General features: G+C 46.9%; 1 protein-coding gene across 2 annotated transcripts in view; it reads right to left on the bottom strand.

Moving 5' to 3' along the window:
* The window catches only part of mdfi (MyoD family inhibitor), a 129,827-nt gene extending 112,332 nt beyond the window's left edge, over positions 1-17,495 (bottom strand). Inside the window, exons 1-2 of one of the 2 annotated variants that reach the window (XM_038820990.1) lie at positions 17,212-17,495; positions 16,730-16,835 (exon numbers count right to left, since the gene is read on the bottom strand). In XM_038820990.1, coding sequence (XP_038676918.1) covers positions 16,730-16,817 — 88 coding nt within the window. In that variant the 5' untranslated portion in view covers positions 16,818-16,835; positions 17,212-17,495. Of the gene's footprint in view, positions 1-16,729; positions 16,836-17,211 lie in introns of those variants that run through there. The other variant, XM_038820991.1, reaches the window with a different exon arrangement.
* Between the last annotated feature and the right edge of the window lie 784 nt (positions 17,496-18,279).

Here is an 18,279-nt window from a genome sequence, read left to right as displayed (position 1 = left end):
CCTGTGCTGTACCTGTCCTGGGACTGTTTGATGGGGACAGTGGAGAGGGAGCTTTACTCTGTATCTAACCCTGTGCTGTACCTGACCTGGGAGTGTTTGATGGGGACAGTGTAGAGAGAGCTTTACTCTGTATCTAACCCTGTGCTGTACCTGTCCTGGGAGTGTTTGATAGGGACGGTGTAGAGGGAGATTTTTACTCTGCATCTAACCCCATGCTGCACCTGTCCTAGGAGTGTTTGATGGGTACAGTGTAGAGGGAGCTTTACTCTGTATCTAACCCCGTGCTGTGCCTGCCCTGGGAGTGTTTGATGGGTACAGTGTAGAGGGAGCTTTACTCTGTATAACCCCGTGCTGTGCCTGTCCTGGGAGTGTTTGATGGGGACAGTGTAGAGGGAGCGTTACTCTGTATCTAACACCGTGCTATGCCTGTCCTGGGAGTGTTTGATGGGGTCAGTGTAGAGGGAGCCTTACTCTGTATCTAACCCCGTGCTGTGCCTGTCCTGGGAGTGTTTGATGGGGACAGTGTTGAGGGAGCTTTACTCTGTATCTAACCCTGTGCTATACCTGTCCTGGGAGTGTTTGATGGGTACGGTGTAGAGGGAGCTTTACTCTGTATCTAACCCCGTGCTGTGCCTGACCTGGGAGTGTTTGATGGGTATGGTGTAGAGGGAGCTTTCCTCTGTATCTAACCCCGTGCTGTGCCTGTCCTGGGAGTGTTTGATGGGGACAGTGTAGAGGGAGCTTTCCTCTGTATTTAACCCTGTGCTGTACCTGTCCTGGGAGTGTTTGATGAGTTCGGTGTAGAGGGAGCTTTACTCTGTGTGCAGGATTTACTGACCAACCACCATGTTTCTTTCGGCAGCAGAGGCAGCTTGACAATGGGATCTACCAGTCCCGCCGTTGGCAACGGAATTTCACGAATCACAGAAAAATACAGTGCCCGTTGACTGCACCCCTCATCGCCAGGAAACCCATGCGCCGGGTGAACAGCTGGTAAATCCTGCCCAGTATCTAACCGTGTGTGTATCTATTCCAAAAATGAAAATTAACAACTGTTCGATTTCCATAATCCCACCTCTCATTTAGATGAACAGAAAACTCACAAAAAGAAACAAAGTTCTCTTTGCAATCTAGTCCTGATCCTTCCAAAACAGGAATTTGGTTCTTGGCAGGAAGAGTGTCAACGAGTGTCTCTGAGAACCACGGTGTCATTCGACTCTGTCAAGCACCTCGAGCTGTACATCAGTGCCTTTCTCTGAGTCTTACCAGCAATTAGAGAAAACAAAATATTTACTTGTTTGCTTTTCACATTCTTCTAGCACGCAGACTTCAACACTGAAGGCCTGAGGTAGCACAAAGCTTGATCTGTTTGGAATCATGCTTCTTGATTGCTCTGAGGAACACTGTTCAGTTTTGGCATTGATAATTAAAAGAGCAATAGGCATTAGATTATTGAAGCCATTTTCACATTATCAGGAGAAATTTATCCTGTCATAGTTATTCATTGGCTTCAAGTGGGTATTATTCCATTGATGCTACCTCATTTCACGTGAGGCTCTGAATGGCCACTGGCTTTAGGCTATTCCTCTGTGATGGCCATCACTGTGGATTCTGCCTTCATCCAGCAGTCACCGGATTGAAAACAGGAGGAGGAGCCTTGGATGATCTTCCCAGGAGTATCACCTCCAACATCAGCCCAACTTAGATCAGCCCCGACAGTACAGAGCAGAAGCTGGAATCTTCCAATCAATTTTTAGCCGTAATGCAAGAAGATGGAGGAGCAGAAGTAGACCATTTGGCCCATCGCGTCTGCTCCGTTATTCCATGAGGTCATGAGTTACCTGATATGATAATCCGCACCTCCTATTTTCCTGCCTTATCTGCATAATCTCCGATTCCCTTACTGATTAAAAATCTGTCTATCTCAGCCTTGACCATACCTGACAACCCAGCCTCCACAGCTCTCTGTGGTAAACAGTTCCACCCAGCTTTGTATACCCAGCACAAATTGGACAAGTACACTGAACATAGCAAAGTGGCATCATCAGTCATGGATCAGTGGGTAGACTCCATCCCTCTAAGTTAGAGAAGATATTAGTTCAGGACCCACTCAGGAGAGTTGGCCGTTAAACTCCAGGCTGTCAAATGCAGTGCTGAGGGAGTTGTTCTTTGATGAGGTGGCAAGTCAAGGAACCCCCTCCCCCTCTCACAGATAGATGTAAAGATCCATGATGTTATTCAACTAAGAGCAGGGGAATTCTCACTGGTGTCCTGGACCAAGGTCTATACTTTAATCAATACCACTGAGAAACAGAGATTATCTGATCATGATCACATTGTTGTTTGCGGGAACTTTGCTTTGTGTAGAGAGATCAAGTTGTGTTGTAGTTCACCAACTGACCACTTGGAGTCTCATTAGTATATGTGAATGTGAGAGTCAGGTGACCTCAGACTGACTAGAGAGCTGGAAGAGAGAGGTTGCCTGTGCATGTTAATACTATTATTTATCTGTTATTTTGTTTCTTTGACCCATAGTCAATGTTAATAAACTGTTTATCGCTTTAGCTACAAGTCTTCTCGTAATACAAATCAGGCTATTCGACAGGAACATTACACTGTCTGCATATTCTCTGTGGTGTTTCCCACATTAAAACAATAACTACACTTCAAAAAGTACTTTATTGGTTATAAAGTGCTTTGAGATGTCGAGAGGTGGTTTAAAAGAATTTTCTGCTCCAATCAGAAGGCTCTTGGCTGTCACTAACGTGGCGGACCCGAAAAAGCAGATACCGTACTGACAAATACAGCGAATGTGTGTGGGTGCCAGGGTATTGATGTCAGTGTCATAGAATCTGCACCATTTTAGAATGGGAGGTACTACACTCCCCATTCAGTGTCCAGCATCATCAAGGACATCCAGCAGATAGGATCTCTGTATTAACCATAAATATTCTCCAGTTCCATCCCATTTCTACAACAATGATGCTTTGGTGGACCACAAACAACCTCTGGTGATTGTTTCCTCTCTACCTCCTGAGGTAGACCCCCCCGGTAGTGAGGGTGGGAGATGGTTTTTAAGGGAGTGAGATTGGGGTTGCCAAATATTTACCATGCGAGTGTCCAAGCGGTTAGCCTACTGCCTCTGCACACAGTGTCGGATGGTTTCTCGGAGCAAGGTGTCATTGCTCTGGTCTGCAGCGTTACCACTGGCCTCTGAATCCGCCCGGGTATATAGTCTTAATTCAGAAGGACTTGAGTTCATATCGCACCTTTTCACAACCTTTCACAAGACATCCAAAAGTACTTTACAATCAGTGACGTTCAAGGCTGAGAAAGACAGATTTTTATTCAGTGAGGGAATCAAGAGTTATGGGGATAAGGTGGGAAAGTGGATTTCAGGATTAATACATCAGATCAGTCATGATCTCATCGAATGGTGCAGCAGACTTGATGGGCCGAATGGCCTACTTGTCTTATGACCACCAGTTTGTGCATTGCAAGATCCCGGAAATAGCAATGTGATAACGACCAGATCATCTTTTTACTTGTCATGTTGACTGAGGAATAAATATTGGTCAGGACCCCAGGGAGCAACTCTCCAGCTCTTCTTCAAGATAGTGTGATGGGTTCTTTTACATCCACCTGAGAGAGAAGGAAGGGTTTCTGTTCAAGATCTCGCCTGAAAGACGGCGAGCACGATTCTCCGTCCAGCGACGCCGGAATCATGAATTGCCATTGGGCAGAGAATTGCTTGTCAGCTGAAAATCGGGGCCGGCGCGGGCGCCAATGGAATGCCATGCTCCGGTGCCTCAAAAGTGGTGTGAATGCATTCCACGCCACACGCCAGCCGGCATGGGCATGCAAATTGTACAGTAAAGGCCATTGACTGTAAACTTAGCGCCACAAGTCGCATGGGTGCCTCCACAGGCCAACCCCCCCCCGGGTACCCTGTGGCCCCAGCCGACCCATCGACGGGATGGGTGTGCTCCAGCCCAACCAGTGCCATCTCCTTGGCTGGGCTGAGTGTGTGTGGGCAGTGGAGTGCTATATACAGCTCCTGCTTGTCAGGCTCTCCGGTGCCGATCACAATCCCGTCATATCTCGCGCTGGCAAGCATTGGAATTGCATTAGTTCCAGGTGGCATTGGTGCTAGCCCAACAACATGTCCTGAAACACTCCGGGACCGACGCCACTTTCGTGGCCGTAGAACACTCTCGATTCAGTCCCGGCACCAGCACTGAGTCTCTCAAACGGAGAATTCCGCCCAGCACCTCTGACAGTGCAGCACTCCCTCTGCATTGCATTGGATTTTTATGGTCAAGTTTCCGAGTATTAACCCATAACTACTTGCGGAGTCTGAGGTGCGAAAGTTACCCATTGAACCATGGTTAACAGGTACAGATAGGAGGACATGAAAAAGCTTCACGATCAGATTTCTTCACATTACGAGTATGCGAAAAACAAGAAAATCTGTATTTAATTAGCCTTCAGGCCCCACTCTATGGCTGGAACTCTGTGTGATTTATGTGAAAGAACTCAATTTTGCTACGTGTGACTTCTCCCTTCCCACCTCTTGATATTATCCCTCATTCTGTTGATCGTACATTGTACCCTTCCTACCTCTACTGTCCTTAAATGTTACCAGTGCAGTTGAGAAGATTAAACATTCTTGTCTCCCATTACTCACAATGCAATCTCAGCCAATTTGCTGCAGGCAGGTTTCCTGGTTCAATCCAGCAAAGAAACCCCTTTTATTCCTGACGTTAGGTGTGAATTGTGGCTCAGTGGGTAGGACCCTAGTCTCTGAATGAGAAGGTGGAGCTTCAAACCCACATCCAGAGATTTTTTGTTTAATTTAAAGTAACCAATTTTTTTTCCCACTTAAGGCACAATTTATCAAGGCCAATGCACCTACCCTGCATGGGGGGGGGGGGGGGGGGGGGGGGGGGGGGGGTGTAAGTCCCAAGCAAACATGGGGAGAATGTGCAAACTCCACATAGACAGTGATCCGGGGGCGGGATCGAACCGGGGTCCTCGGCGCCATGAGGCAGCAGTGCTAACTACTGTGACACTGCCCTCTCCCTCCCTCCCCCGCGCAAAAATTTGGAATAAGTCTGACTGATGATCCCTTTGGAGAAGTCATGCATACTCGAAACGTTAACTCTATTTTCTCAATCCTCAAATGTTGACAGGCCTACTGAGTCTTTCCAGCATTTCTAATTCCCGATGTCGGGAATGATTGATTGATTTGGATTTATTGTCATGTGTACCGAGGTACAGTGAAACAAATTGTTTTGCGTACAGTCCATACAGATCATTCATAGAATCATAGAATTTACAGTGCAGAAGGAGGCCATTCGAGCCATCAAGTCCCCACTGGCCCTTGGAAAGGGCATCCTTCTTGACCAACGCCTCCACCCTACCCCCGTAACCCAGTAACTCCACCTAACCTTTTGGACACTAAGGGCAGTTTAGCCTGGCCAATCCACCTAACCTGCACATCTTTGGACTGTGGGAGGAAATCAGAGCACCCGAAGGAAACCCACGTGGACACGGGGAGAACATGCAGATGCCACACAGTCACCCGAGACCAGAATTGAACCCAGGACATAAAAAACCCATAGGACATACATAAATACACAATGTAAATACATAGGAACAGGCATCGGGTGAAGCATACGGAGTGTAGTACTACTCAAGTGGCGAAGATATGAGAAGAGATCAGTTAACTCCACAAGAGGGTCATTCAGGAGTCTGGTGACAGTGGTGAAGAAGCTCTGTTTTTGAACCGGTCAGTGCGTGTTCTCAGACTTTGTGGCCGGGATTCCCTGCCCCCCCCCCCCCCCCCCCCGGGGCCAGGTCAGAAAATTCCGGGGGGGGGGGGGGTCCTACAGTGGCCTGCGGTGGGCTTCACACCGCAAATGAAGGCTCGCAAGCTGATCCACCAGGACTGCGCTCACAAGCCCCCGCTCCCCGCCAACAAGGTCAAGAAGCACTTAAATAATAATAATCTTTATTATTGTCACAAGTAGGCTTACATTAACACTGCAATGAAGTTACTGTTAAAATCTCCTAGTCGCCACATTCCGGCGCCTGTTCGGGTACACAGAGGGAGAACTCGCAATGCCCAAATTACCTAACAGCACGTCTTTCGGGACTTGTGGGAGGAAACCGGAGCACCCGGAGGAAACCCATGCAGACACGGGGAGAAGATGCAGACTCTGCACAGACAGTGACCCAAGTCGGGCACCATGAAGGCAACAGTGCTAACCACTGTGCTCCCATTTGCAAAGCCAGCCCCACTCTGCTCGCAGCCATGGCGCCAAGACGACCGGCCCAAGGTTTGGAGACACGGACCTGGAGAGGCTCCTAGATGCGGTCGAGGCAGGAGGGATCGCCCCCATCAGCACCCCCCCTCCCCCCCCCCGCCCCCAGCGGAACCCCCCCCCCCGATGGCGGCCCACCCCCAACTGAGGCTGCACCCCAACTACACATTTGGTTCCAGAACAAATAATCCGCTTGCCCAACAAAAAACTATCAGTCTCAACTTTGAAATTTTCAATTGATCCTCAGCCTATTATTGAAACCTTTAAGATCCTCGGGGGACTTGAAAGGGTGCATGCTCAAAGGGTGCTTCTGCTTGTGGGAGAGACTAAAAGCAGGTAAAACACAGTTTAAAAATAAGGGGTCTTCCATTTAAGACGGAGATGAGAAGAAATACTTTCTCTCAGAGGGTGGAGAGTCTGTGGAATTCTCTTCCTCAGAGAGTGGGGCAGGCAGGATCATTGAGTTTTTTAATTAAATGCTGAGGTAGATAGAGCCTCGCCACAAGGGAGTCAAAGGGTACCGGTGGGCTGGCAGGGGGTGGGGAGGCCCAGAGCCTTGACACAAGGGAGTCAAAGGGTACCGGTGGGCGGGCAGGGGGTGGGGAGGCGGCAGACAGGCAGGAAATAGGAGAGGAGGCCACTGTCAGATCAGACATGGTCTTATCAAATGGCAGAGCAGGCTCGAGGGGCCGAGTGGCCTTCTCCTGCTCTTCGTTCCTATGATCTTATGTAACAGCTTTTATGTGTGTGGGGTTGGGGGGGGCGGAGGGTGGGGGGCAGGAAGGAAAGTTTTCCCGATTTCTAAATCCTTTTGTCTGAGGAAGTGCTTTCTGACATCACACCTGACTAGCTTGGCACTAATTTTAAGGTTGTCTTGCCCTTTCTTGAACTCCCCACACCAGAGGAAATAGTTTCTATTTACCCATCAATCATTCCAAATATCAGGGCACAACGTTACTGGGGGGGGGGGGGGGGGTTTCTGGGGCGAGCCAAGGGTCCCTGATTTGTCGTGGCAACAGATGGGCGGGAGCGACTGCTCCACCGTTGTTGGCCCTGCCTTCGGCTAGCTAAGCCCAAAGTTTTGAAAATCCCTCTTCAAACCTCTCTCCTCCCCTCTACCCTCATTCCTTTATAAATGCAAGGCCTCAGTGGATGGTTGAACAATTTATGGGGAGAGTGTGGTTGATTGGAAGGGTCAGGGGGCAGAGGTGTCTGATCGGGGAGGGGGAGGGGGGCGATGCTGGGGGAATGTCCCATTAGGCACAATGTGTCCACGTACAGATGGAAAGGTATTTATTTCCTAATTTTGTAGCCCCTCACCTTGATTTAGATGCAGATTTCCTGAGGCCTGGGAAATCCAATGTCCAATACTAAGTTTCTATTGATGACTGCAATGAGGCACTCAGTCTCACGGTAATATTTAAAATGCCAATCTTACACATTGGAGAAAGTTCACTGTGTTCTCGTGCCTTCCCATCACCTCTTGTTTCCATAGAATCCCTACATGATCCCGACAGAGTAGAAGGAGACCATTTTGCCCATTGAGTCTGCACAAACCCTCCAGAAGAGCACTCTACCTCAACTCGCTCCCCGCCCTAACCCTGAAACCCCACCTGACCTGTGCATCTTTGAACAGCAAGGGGCAATTTAACGTGGCCAATCCACCTAACCCACAGATCTTTGGACTGTGGGGGAAACAGGAGCACCCGGAGGAAACCCACGCAGAGACGGGAAGAACATACAAACTCCACATAGACAGCCACCCAAGGCTGGAATCGAATCTGGATCCCTGGAGTTGTGAAACAACCTTGCTAACTACTGATGATTAAAACCAGGAATGGGCTGGTTGGTGTCAGGATTCAGTCTGTTAACACTTAAACCCTCCATCTTGATCCAAACCCATCAGATTTTTTGAGATCAGAACTGATCGAATTACAGATGCATTCAGCATAGAAAACTGTGTCCTGTTCTGGACACCAGGCTTCAGGAATGATACCAGGGCTGGGAAAGGGAATAGAGGACGTTTACCAGAATATTTTTATTTATTTATTTGTTCTTGGGACATGGATGTCGCTAGGTAGATCAATGTTTATTGCCCATCCTGAACTGCCCTTGGGAGGCGGTGGTGACCGGTCTTTTTGAACCGCTGCAGTCCACGTGTAGGTACACCCACAGTGCTATTAGGGAGGGAGTTTTAGGATTTTGACCCACCGACATACAGGAACGGCGATTTATTTCCAAGCCAGGATGGTGAGTGGCTTGGAAGAGAACTTCCAGGTGGTGGCATTCCCATGAATCTGCTGCCCTTGTCCTACTAGATGGTAGAGGTTGTGGGATTGGAAGATGCTGTCGATGGAGCCTTTGTGAGTTGCTGCAGTGCATCTTGTATGTGGTGCACACTACAAATTGCTGCTGTGCATTGGCGGTTGAAGAAGTGAATTTTTAAGGTGGTGCATTGGGTGCCAATCAAGTGGGCTACTTTGTCCTGGCTGGTGTTGAGCCTCTCGAGTGTTGTTGGAGCTGCATTCATCAATGCAAGTGGAGAGCATTCCATCACGCTCCTGACTTGTGCTTTGCAGATGGTGGACAGTCTTAGGGGAGGTGAGTTACTCTCCACAGAATTCCCAGCCTCCAACCTTCTCTTGTAGCCACAGTAGTAATATGGTTAGTCCAGTTCAGTTTCTGGTCAATGGTAATTCCCAGGATGTTGAGAGTGAGAATTTAGCAATGGTAATGCCATTGAATGTCATGGAGTGATGGTTAGATCCTCTCTTGCTGGAGATGGTCATTGTCTGCCACTTGTGTTAACTTGCCACTTATCTGCCTAAACCTGGATATTATCCAGGTCTCGCTGCATAAAGACACATCTTGCTCCAGTAACTAAGGAGCCACAGATGGTGCTGAACATTGTGCAGTCATGTGCAGTCATCAGCGAACATCCCCACTTCTGATCTTATGATGCATGGAAGGTCATTGATGAAGCTGCTGAAGATGGTTGGGCTGAGGACACTACTCTGAGGAACTCCTGCAGTGATGTCCTGGAGCTGAGAGATTGACCTCCAACCATCACAACCATCTTCCTTTTAGCCAGGTATCCTCCAACCAGCAGAGTATCCCCCCTGATTCCCATTGACTCGTTTTGCTCGGGCTCCTTGACGCCAAAATAAATCAAACACTGCCTTGATGTCAAGGGCAGTGACTCTCACCTCACCTCTGGAGTTCGCCTCTTTTGTCCATGTTTGGACCAAACGAGCAGAGCGATGCTGGCGGAACCCAAACTGAATGTCAGTGCGCTGGATGCTGGTTATTGTTGAATAAGTGCCTCTTGACAGCACATATAACGACATCTTCCATCACTTTACCAATGACCGAGAGTAGACTGATGGAGTGGAAATTATCCCGGTTGGATTTGTCCTGCTTTTTGTGTACAGGGCATACCTGGGCAATTTTCCACATTGCTGGATAGATGCTATTGTTGTAGCTGTACTGAAACAGCTCGGCTAGGGGGTGCGGCAAGTTCTGGAGCACACGTCTTCAGTGGGATTGCTGGAATGTTGTTAGGGCCCATAGCCCTTGCAGTATCCAGTGCCTTCAGTTATTTCTTGATATCACATGGAGTGAATCATATTGGCTGAAGACTATCTGTGATGCTGGGAACCTCTGGAGAAAACCGAGATGGATCAGCACTTGGCACTTCTCTCTGAAGATAGTTCCCGGGATGAGGGACCTCACTTATTGGAGAGACTGAGAATCTGGGATTGTTCTCCTTAGAGCAGAGAAAATGAAGGAGAGATTTCATTGGGGCGTTCAGGGTCATGAGTAGTTTTGAGAGAATAAATAATTGCTTCGACTGGCAGGGGGGTTAGTAACTGGGAACGCAAATTTAAGGTAACTGACAAACAGAAACAGAGGGAAGATTAAGGGATTTCATTTTACATACCAAGTTATCGTGGTCACTTCCTCAAACAACAGTGGAAGTGGATTCAACAGTAGCTTTCAAAAGGGATTAAATAAATTGGAAAAATTCTTGAGAAGACTCGGCTGCTCTGACTCTGCTGGGGAAGGAGAAGGAGAAGGCGAGTGGGATCTATCGGATAGCTCTTTCACAGAGCTGCCAGGCCAGTGGGCCTCCTTCTGTGCTGAGTCATTCTGTGACAAACAATCCAAATAGAGAAATTTAGAAATCTCCAGAGAAAAGACAAGGCACCAGAGCACTGTAACAATTTAGGTCGAGTCAAGCAGTTTGACACAAAGGCGCATATCGTTTAAACAGTCACAATGCATCCGCAGTGAGGGTTAAAGCCAGGAATACTCATTAAAAATGTAAAATCATGGGCTCTTTATCTGAAAACATGAAGCATTTGTAAAAAGATAAGGTGAACTTGCGTCATGGAAAGAGATAAATGTGTTTGATCTAATAGTCATTACATAGATAAGTTTGCAAGGTGATCAAGTTGGGTAGAATAAAAGCTGAATGAGGGTGTAGGTTGGCAGGTGGGTAGGATGGCAGATGGGTAGGGGGTAGCCAGGTCAAGAGTCTGGAGGCGGGGTTGGGGGGGGGGAGGAGGAGATTGGGAGGGTCAAGAGCTGGTATTGGGTCAGGTTGGCAGGGGTATCAGATCAGATCAGGCTGGGGGGGAGTCGATGGGTCAGGATGAGTGATAGAAGGGCTAAGCTGCAGTTAGCCAGGATTTAGACTAGGATTTTTCTGTCTAACTATTCAAGTAACTGTGTCGGAACCATCCAGATCTACGACTCTAACTCAGAATTGGAGACTTTTTCAAAGGCCCCCGGGGAGCAGGGGAATTCTCCATCGGAAGTTCAAATGTCCCGGGCAATTCCCATGGAGTCAGTGTGTTGGGACTTCCGAGGGGTCCTGTAGTCCATCCTCTGGCAATCCAAAGACTGGAAGATCTGGGCCAGAGTATTAATCAAGAGATATAGGAGCTTGTAATGAAGATAATTCAATGCTTGTGAAGAGACTTTAATCTTTATATAGATTGGACAAATCAAATCGGCAAAAGTAATCTTCAGCAAAAATGAAACGATTACAAAGTCATCAGGCGGTGTTTTGGTCAAGGTTGATTTGGGAAAACGAATTGAAAGATATGACAGCAGATAAACAGTGGAAAACATTTAAAGAAATTATTCGTAATTCTCAATGAAAATATATTCCACTGAGGAATAAAACTTAATCCATCCATGGCTGACTAAAGAAGTTAAGACTAAAAGAAGAGGATTGTAATGTTGTGAAGAATATTAATAAGTTTCAGAATTGGGAGAGGCTTAACAACCAAGAAAAGCTGCAAAGGAAAGGGGAAATAGAGTGAGAATAAACTAACAAGAAATATAAAAGCAGATTGTTGAGCTTTTTCCAAATAAGCAACATGAAAGAGAGCAGCATAAGTAAATGTTGGTCCCTTAGTTGCCATGTGAGAAATTACAGTGGGGAGAAAGTAAATGGCAGTGACATAGAACATAGAACATAGAACAGTACAGCACAGAACAGGCCCTTCGGCCCTCAATGTTGTGCCGAGCCATGATCACCCTACTCAAACCCACGTATCCACCCTATACCCGTAACCCAACAACCCCCCCCTAATCTTACTTTTATTAGGACACTACGGGCAATTTATCATGGCCAATCCACCTAACCCGCACATCTTTGGACTGTGGGAGGAAACCGGAGCACCCGGAGGAAACCCACGCACACAGGGGGAGGACGTGCAGACTCCACACAGACAGTGACCCAGCCGGGAATCGAACCTGGGACCCTGGAGCTGTGAAGCATTTATGCTAACCACCATGCTACCCTGCTGCCCCTTAAGCATTAAATTAAGCATGACATTAAGTAAATATTTTGTATGTGTGTCCACAAGTAGAAGACATAATAAAAATATAATGGGGACTGGGAACCCAGGGGCTAAGGAGGAAATTAAATGGCTGTATTATATTTGGCTTATCAGAAGGCATTTGATAAGGTGATACATAATAAATCACAACACAAGATCTAGGCCAGGGGATTGGGAGAAACCATTAGCATGGATTGATGATTGGTTAACAGGCAGGACGCAGAGATAGGAATAAAAGGGGTGTTTCCAGGGTGGGGGGCTGTGACCTGTGACGAGCCACAGGGATCAGTGATGGGGCCACGGCTATTTGCAATCTATTTCAATTACTTAGTTGGGGGGATTGAGAGTGATGCTGACAATACAAAGCTCGGTGGGAAATTAGGCTGCGATCAACACACAAAGCTCAACTAGGTTGATTCCAGGGATGAAGGACATGTCTTATGGAGAGAGATTGAGCAATTTAGCCCAGTATTTGCTGGAGTTTCAAAGAATGAGAGGAATCTAATTAAGATGTACAAGATGCTAAAGGGGATTGATAGAGTTGACGTAGAGTGGATGTTCCCCCTTGTTAGGTATTCTTGAATGAGGCCATAGTTAATAATAATAATAATAATAATAATCTTTATTATTGTCACAAGTAGGCTTACATTAACACTGCAACGAAGTTATTGTGAAAATCTCCTAGTTGCCACACTACGGTGCCGGTTCGGGTACACTGTAGTTTTAGACTAAGGGTTGGCAAATTTAAAATAGAATTGAGGAATTTCTTCACTCAAAGGGTGGGGTGAATCTATGGAATTCTTCACCTCAGAGTGCAGTGGAAGCCAAAACACTGAACACATTTGAGGAAGCGATAGATGGGTTTTTAATTAGTAGAGGGGTGAAGGGTTATGAGGAGCGGACAGGAGGGTGGAGATCCTGCGACAAGATCAGGCATGATCGTGTTGAATGGCGGAGCAGGCTTGAGGAATCTGGAATTGAAAGATAGTCTCAACAATGAAGATAACATTGATATTTGTGAAATCCCTTGTGTCCTTTAGGGAGGGAAATCTGCCAGCCTTACCAAGTCTGGCCTACATGTGACTCCAGACCCACAGCAATGTGACTGACTCTTAACTGCTCTCTGAAATGGCCGAGAAAGCCATTCAGTTCAAGAGCAATTAGGGATGGATAACAAATGCTGGCCTTCCCAACAATGCCCACATCTCATCAAAGAATTTTTAAAATGGAGTGTAACCTTGGAAAATGTAAAGATTGTTCAATTTGGTCGGAAGAATAGAAGAACTGAATTTGGTGAGATGACTTTTAAATGTTGTTGGTTGGGTGTTCCTGTGCAAGAAATATGGCTGTCCTGTGATGGGAGGTGGAGTAGAATGGACCGATATGCTCAGCAGTTTAGAAGAAGGAGACGTGAGCATATTGCAACGTACAAGATTCTGAGGGGGTTTGACAGGATTGATGTTGAGAGGCTGTTTCCACTGGATGAATAGTTTAGAATGAGGGGAGATAATCTCAGGATTAAGGGCAATCATTAAGGACTGAAATGCAGGGAAATTCCATCACTCAGAGAGTGATAAATCTTTGGAATTATTTTACCATAGGAGGGTTGTGGATCTCAGTTGTTGAGGACATTTATGAAATGGATTGATTTTTGGACACGAGGGGAATCAAGGATTTGGCAGGAAAGTAGAGCCAAGGTAGAAGATCGGCTGTGATCTTATTGAATGGCAACAGGTTCAAGGGGCAACAAAATGGCCAACTCCTGTTTCTATTTCTAAGTTTCTTTTTCTTTTATAAATTTAGTGCACCCAATTCATTTTTTTCAATTAAGGGGCAATTTGGCGTGGCCAATCCATCTAGCCTGCACATCTTTGGGTTGTGGGTGTGAAACCCATGCAAACACGGAGAGAATGTGCAAACTCCACACAGACAGTGACCCAGGGCCGGGATCGAACCTGAGAGCTCGGCGCCGTGAGACTACAGGACTAACCCACTGCACACCGTGCTGCCCCGCTGTTTCCATTTCTTACGGTCTTGAGTTTCATCACCTGGTCAGGAGTGTGAACATTGTCGCATCTGAATCCTGGAGTCAACCAATTGAGTTACAAGGAAAGATTGAATATCTGAGACTTTTCCTCCTTGTAAGGAAATGAAATCGAGGAGGGCCATATAAATGTTCAAAGGAAATTAAATGGGATACAGAAGTTAACACTGAGCATTGATTCAAGATATGACTGGTTATTAGAACATTGGGGACAAGTTAGAACTGGGGAAATGATTGTTTGACAAAGATGTCAGGAAGATTTCACATACCGTGAGATTGACGCTTTAATGGGCTTGGAGTACGACAATGGAGAGTCTCTGAACAACACAAATTGCACCTACATGGTACCTTTTAAAGTAACAAAACACACGGAGGTGCTTCACAGAAATGCAATCAAACAATATTTGAAACTGAGCCACATAAGAAGATATTAGGACAAGTGACCAAAATCTTGGTAGGTTTCAAGAGGGGCTTAAAGTAGGAGAGAAAGTAGAATGGTCAAGAAGTTATGGAGCAAATTCTAGAGCTTAGAGTCTGGGCAACTGAAGACATGGTGGAGTGACTTAAAAATTAGGAATGCACAAAAGGCCGGAATTTCAGGAGCACTGAGAGCTGGAAGATGGAAGATGTTATTTGGGACGATGCTCGCCTTGGATGAATGAGCTAAGATGGATCATGTGGTTCTGAACTGTTGGACAATTGGTAAAGCCCAGGGGAGTGGTCTCACAGCTCAGCAATCACTTGGCTACATTCGGTGTGTCTCCACATTCTATTGGTAATCAAGGACAAGGCACCTTTACCAAGTTGATGAACAGAATAAGCAAATGCCTCAGAATAAGAGGGAATGTGCTCCAGAAGTTTTGAATAGAAATGAAAATAGTAACACATCAGCTAGTGACAAAATAGTTCCCGTACATGAATGTCCCCTCAGTTTGCTCTCCCTGTATTCCTATGTAAAGATGTAGCATGACGGTTGGATTGTATATCAATAAGTTTTTTGGATTTGAATAAAAAATTGTTTTACATTTTGACATTGCCTTTTACAACCTCACAACATCCCAGAGTGCTTTCCCACCAAAACATTGCTTTTGAAATATAGTCACTGGGGAATGTAGCAGCCAATTCACACAGCAAGATTCCAGAGAGAGGAATGAGAGAATAACTAGATAATCTGTATTTAATGTCAGCTGAGGGATGAATATCGATATACATTCATTAAGTATTTTATTGTATTCTGGCGGTGGGCATTAACTGCAAATATACTTTCGCTCCTGTCAGGCTGAAACTATGGTTGTTGGGTTAGGCGGTGCACGTTTGTAATATGTTTCTTGGAGAATAAAATATTCCAGTTCATAGAATTCATAGAATTTACAGTGCAGAAGGAGGCCATTCGGCCCATCGAGTCTGCACTGGCTCTTGGAAAGAGCACCCTACCCAAGGTCAACACCTCCACCCTATCCCCATAACCCAATAATCCCACCCAACACTAACGGCAATTTTGGACACTAAGAGCAATTTATCATGGCCAATCTACCTAACCTGCACATCTTTGGACTGTGGGAGAAAACCGGAGCATCCGGAGGAAACCCACGCACACACGGGGAGGATGTGCAGACTCCGCACAGACAGTGACCCAAGCCGGAATCGAACCTGGGACCCGTGAAGCAATTATGCTATCCACAATGCTACCGTGCTGCCCCTTCTATCCTTCTCTGCATGGCTATCCGATTCGAATTGAACAGCACATTCCCTGCTCCTCTTCAACATAGTGCAGTGGGATGTTTGACAAGTGGGATGTTTAACAAGTTGGTCAGGGCCTTGTCTCCTACCCCAGTATGACACTGTCACCTGGATCAGGCGCTCAATTATTGGGAGTACGATTTGAATCCGTGACCTGCTGTCTCAGAAATGGAAGTGTGTGCACCAACTGAATCATAGCTGGAGCGTCCTCAGATTCAGCTAGGAAATGGTTAAATGGCTCATTTCTGTCGATCCTCATATCCATTCAAACCATGCTCAGATCTCCAAACTCACAGATAGAATGTCTAACTTTACTTCCAAAATATAAAGAAACTTCCAAACATTCAACCACACATTTTCAGAAACTTTAACACAAGTTGGATGCAATTATATGCGGTGAGTGTGCATTGGGTGTGCCTCGTGTGTGTCTGTAGCTGAGTCTCTCTCTCTCTCTCTCTCTCTAGGTTTGTGCATGTTTGCACATTTGATTGTTTATCCTCTGCTGTGTCCACCCCACACTGCCCTGTTTCACAGTCGATGTGCTGTGCACCATTCTGTCTGCTGAAGCGCCCATTAGTTTATCTCCCAAAGGTTTGATTGTAATGTTTGTACTTGTGTTTTTCTTACTGCCTGGCTTAATTATTCTGTATCTCTCGGTTTCTGGCCCTGTCTGTGTTCCTCTTTCTCTTTCCATAACTCAGTGGGTGTATTTCTCTCTCCCTCTGTCCTTCCCGCTGGCCCAGCGACCGTTCGGCCCTCCTCCTTACCTCTATCCCGGGACGACTGGGTCCCTTGTCTTGTGGACGGCGACTCCTGTTCTTGGTAACTGCAGCTCTTGCTGTAATCTTGAGACATTGAGACATCTGGGTGTGACTGGAAGCGGAATGTGTAGAATGAGTAAAAACCGACCCTTTAAAACGAGTCCCACACAATCACAGCCTTTCCACTCAGTAATTAACAACTTGTCCAAACTCGAAGCAGAGCCTGGTCTGCGATTATGGGATGTCTCTCTCTCTAACTTCCACCCGCCTGAAACTTTCTCGAGTCTTTGAATGAATCCTGCAGCTTTTGTTTTTTTTTAAACAATCTCATCGATCTCTTAAACAAGAGCAGCTTAGAAAGTTTTTCAACTTAAGTTTACAAAAAAAAACTTTTATGGTTGGAAAAAAAAAGCTTGCAACTTTTTTCCCCCAAACTTACTGCAAAGTTTAGTCTCTCATGAAGTTTTTTTTTTAATAACGTTTCTTGCCTGTGCATCTGATTCTTCCTGAGCTCCTGTGGGTCCCCACACGCTGGAATTATTTGGAGATGAAACTCAAAGTGGCCCCTTCACTTTCCGCCTCTCTCTCCCCGAAGGTTCTCTCTCCTTCTGTCTCTCTGCTGAGCGAGAGGCGGAAATCGCCTGGATTGCGGATTTCTCCGTTTCCTCCAGCAGCATCTAGGCTTCCAAAAGAAATCTGCAACTCACTGGATATTTACTTGGGGTAGAGAGAGAGAAACACACATAAATAAGGCTGGCACCAGTGTAGCGTGTAGCCGAAAATCTGACTGTGGTCAGAAGATGAAGTCAGCAGGCAAGGACAGTGAGAATCATGTGTTTGTTTTAATATTAATTAACAACAACCCCCCCAGACATTTGCAATTTTCTCTCGGGGAGGAAGGGTAAAGGAATTTTAACAACTCATTTAAACAGAAACACATCCCCCCCCCCCCCCCCCCCCAACTATCCAACAATTTCTCAGGAAACACGCTCTGCAGGCAACGCAGAGTGAACATTTAATCCTCTCCAGGGTTATCTTCCAGTTGAAGTTGGCCTCCTTCTGCACTTTAAATTCGACGATTCTCTGCTAGGTTTCCTCCTGCACCCCCCCCCCCCCACCCCCCCCGTCCATCCCCCTCCTGTCAATACCACTCCCGTACCCCCGTCTATCCCTTTCCTGCATCCCCCTACCTCAACCCCCTCCCTCAACCCCTGTCCATCCCCCTCCCTCATCCCCCTCCCTCAACCCCTGTCCATCCCCCTCCCTCATCCCCCTCCCTCATCCCCCTCCCTCAACCCCTGTCCAAACCCTCCCTCAACCCCTGTCCATCCTCCTCCCTCGTCCCCCTCCCTCAACCCCTGTCCAAACCCTCCCTCAACCCCTGTCCATCCCCCTACCTCAACCCCCTCCCTCAACCCCTGTCCATCCCCCTCCCTCAACCCCTGTCCAAACCCTCCCTCAACCCCTGTCCATCCCCCTCCCTCATCCCCCTCCCTCAACCCCTGTCTAAACCCTCCCTCAACCCCTGTCCAACCCCCTCCCTCAACCCCTGTCCA

This window comes from Scyliorhinus canicula, chromosome 15, assembly GCF_902713615.1.
Source record: "Scyliorhinus canicula chromosome 15, sScyCan1.1, whole genome shotgun sequence".
Taxonomy (NCBI): domain Eukaryota; kingdom Metazoa; phylum Chordata; class Chondrichthyes; order Carcharhiniformes; family Scyliorhinidae; genus Scyliorhinus; species Scyliorhinus canicula.
This window is presented reverse-complemented; position numbering and strand designations above follow the sequence as displayed.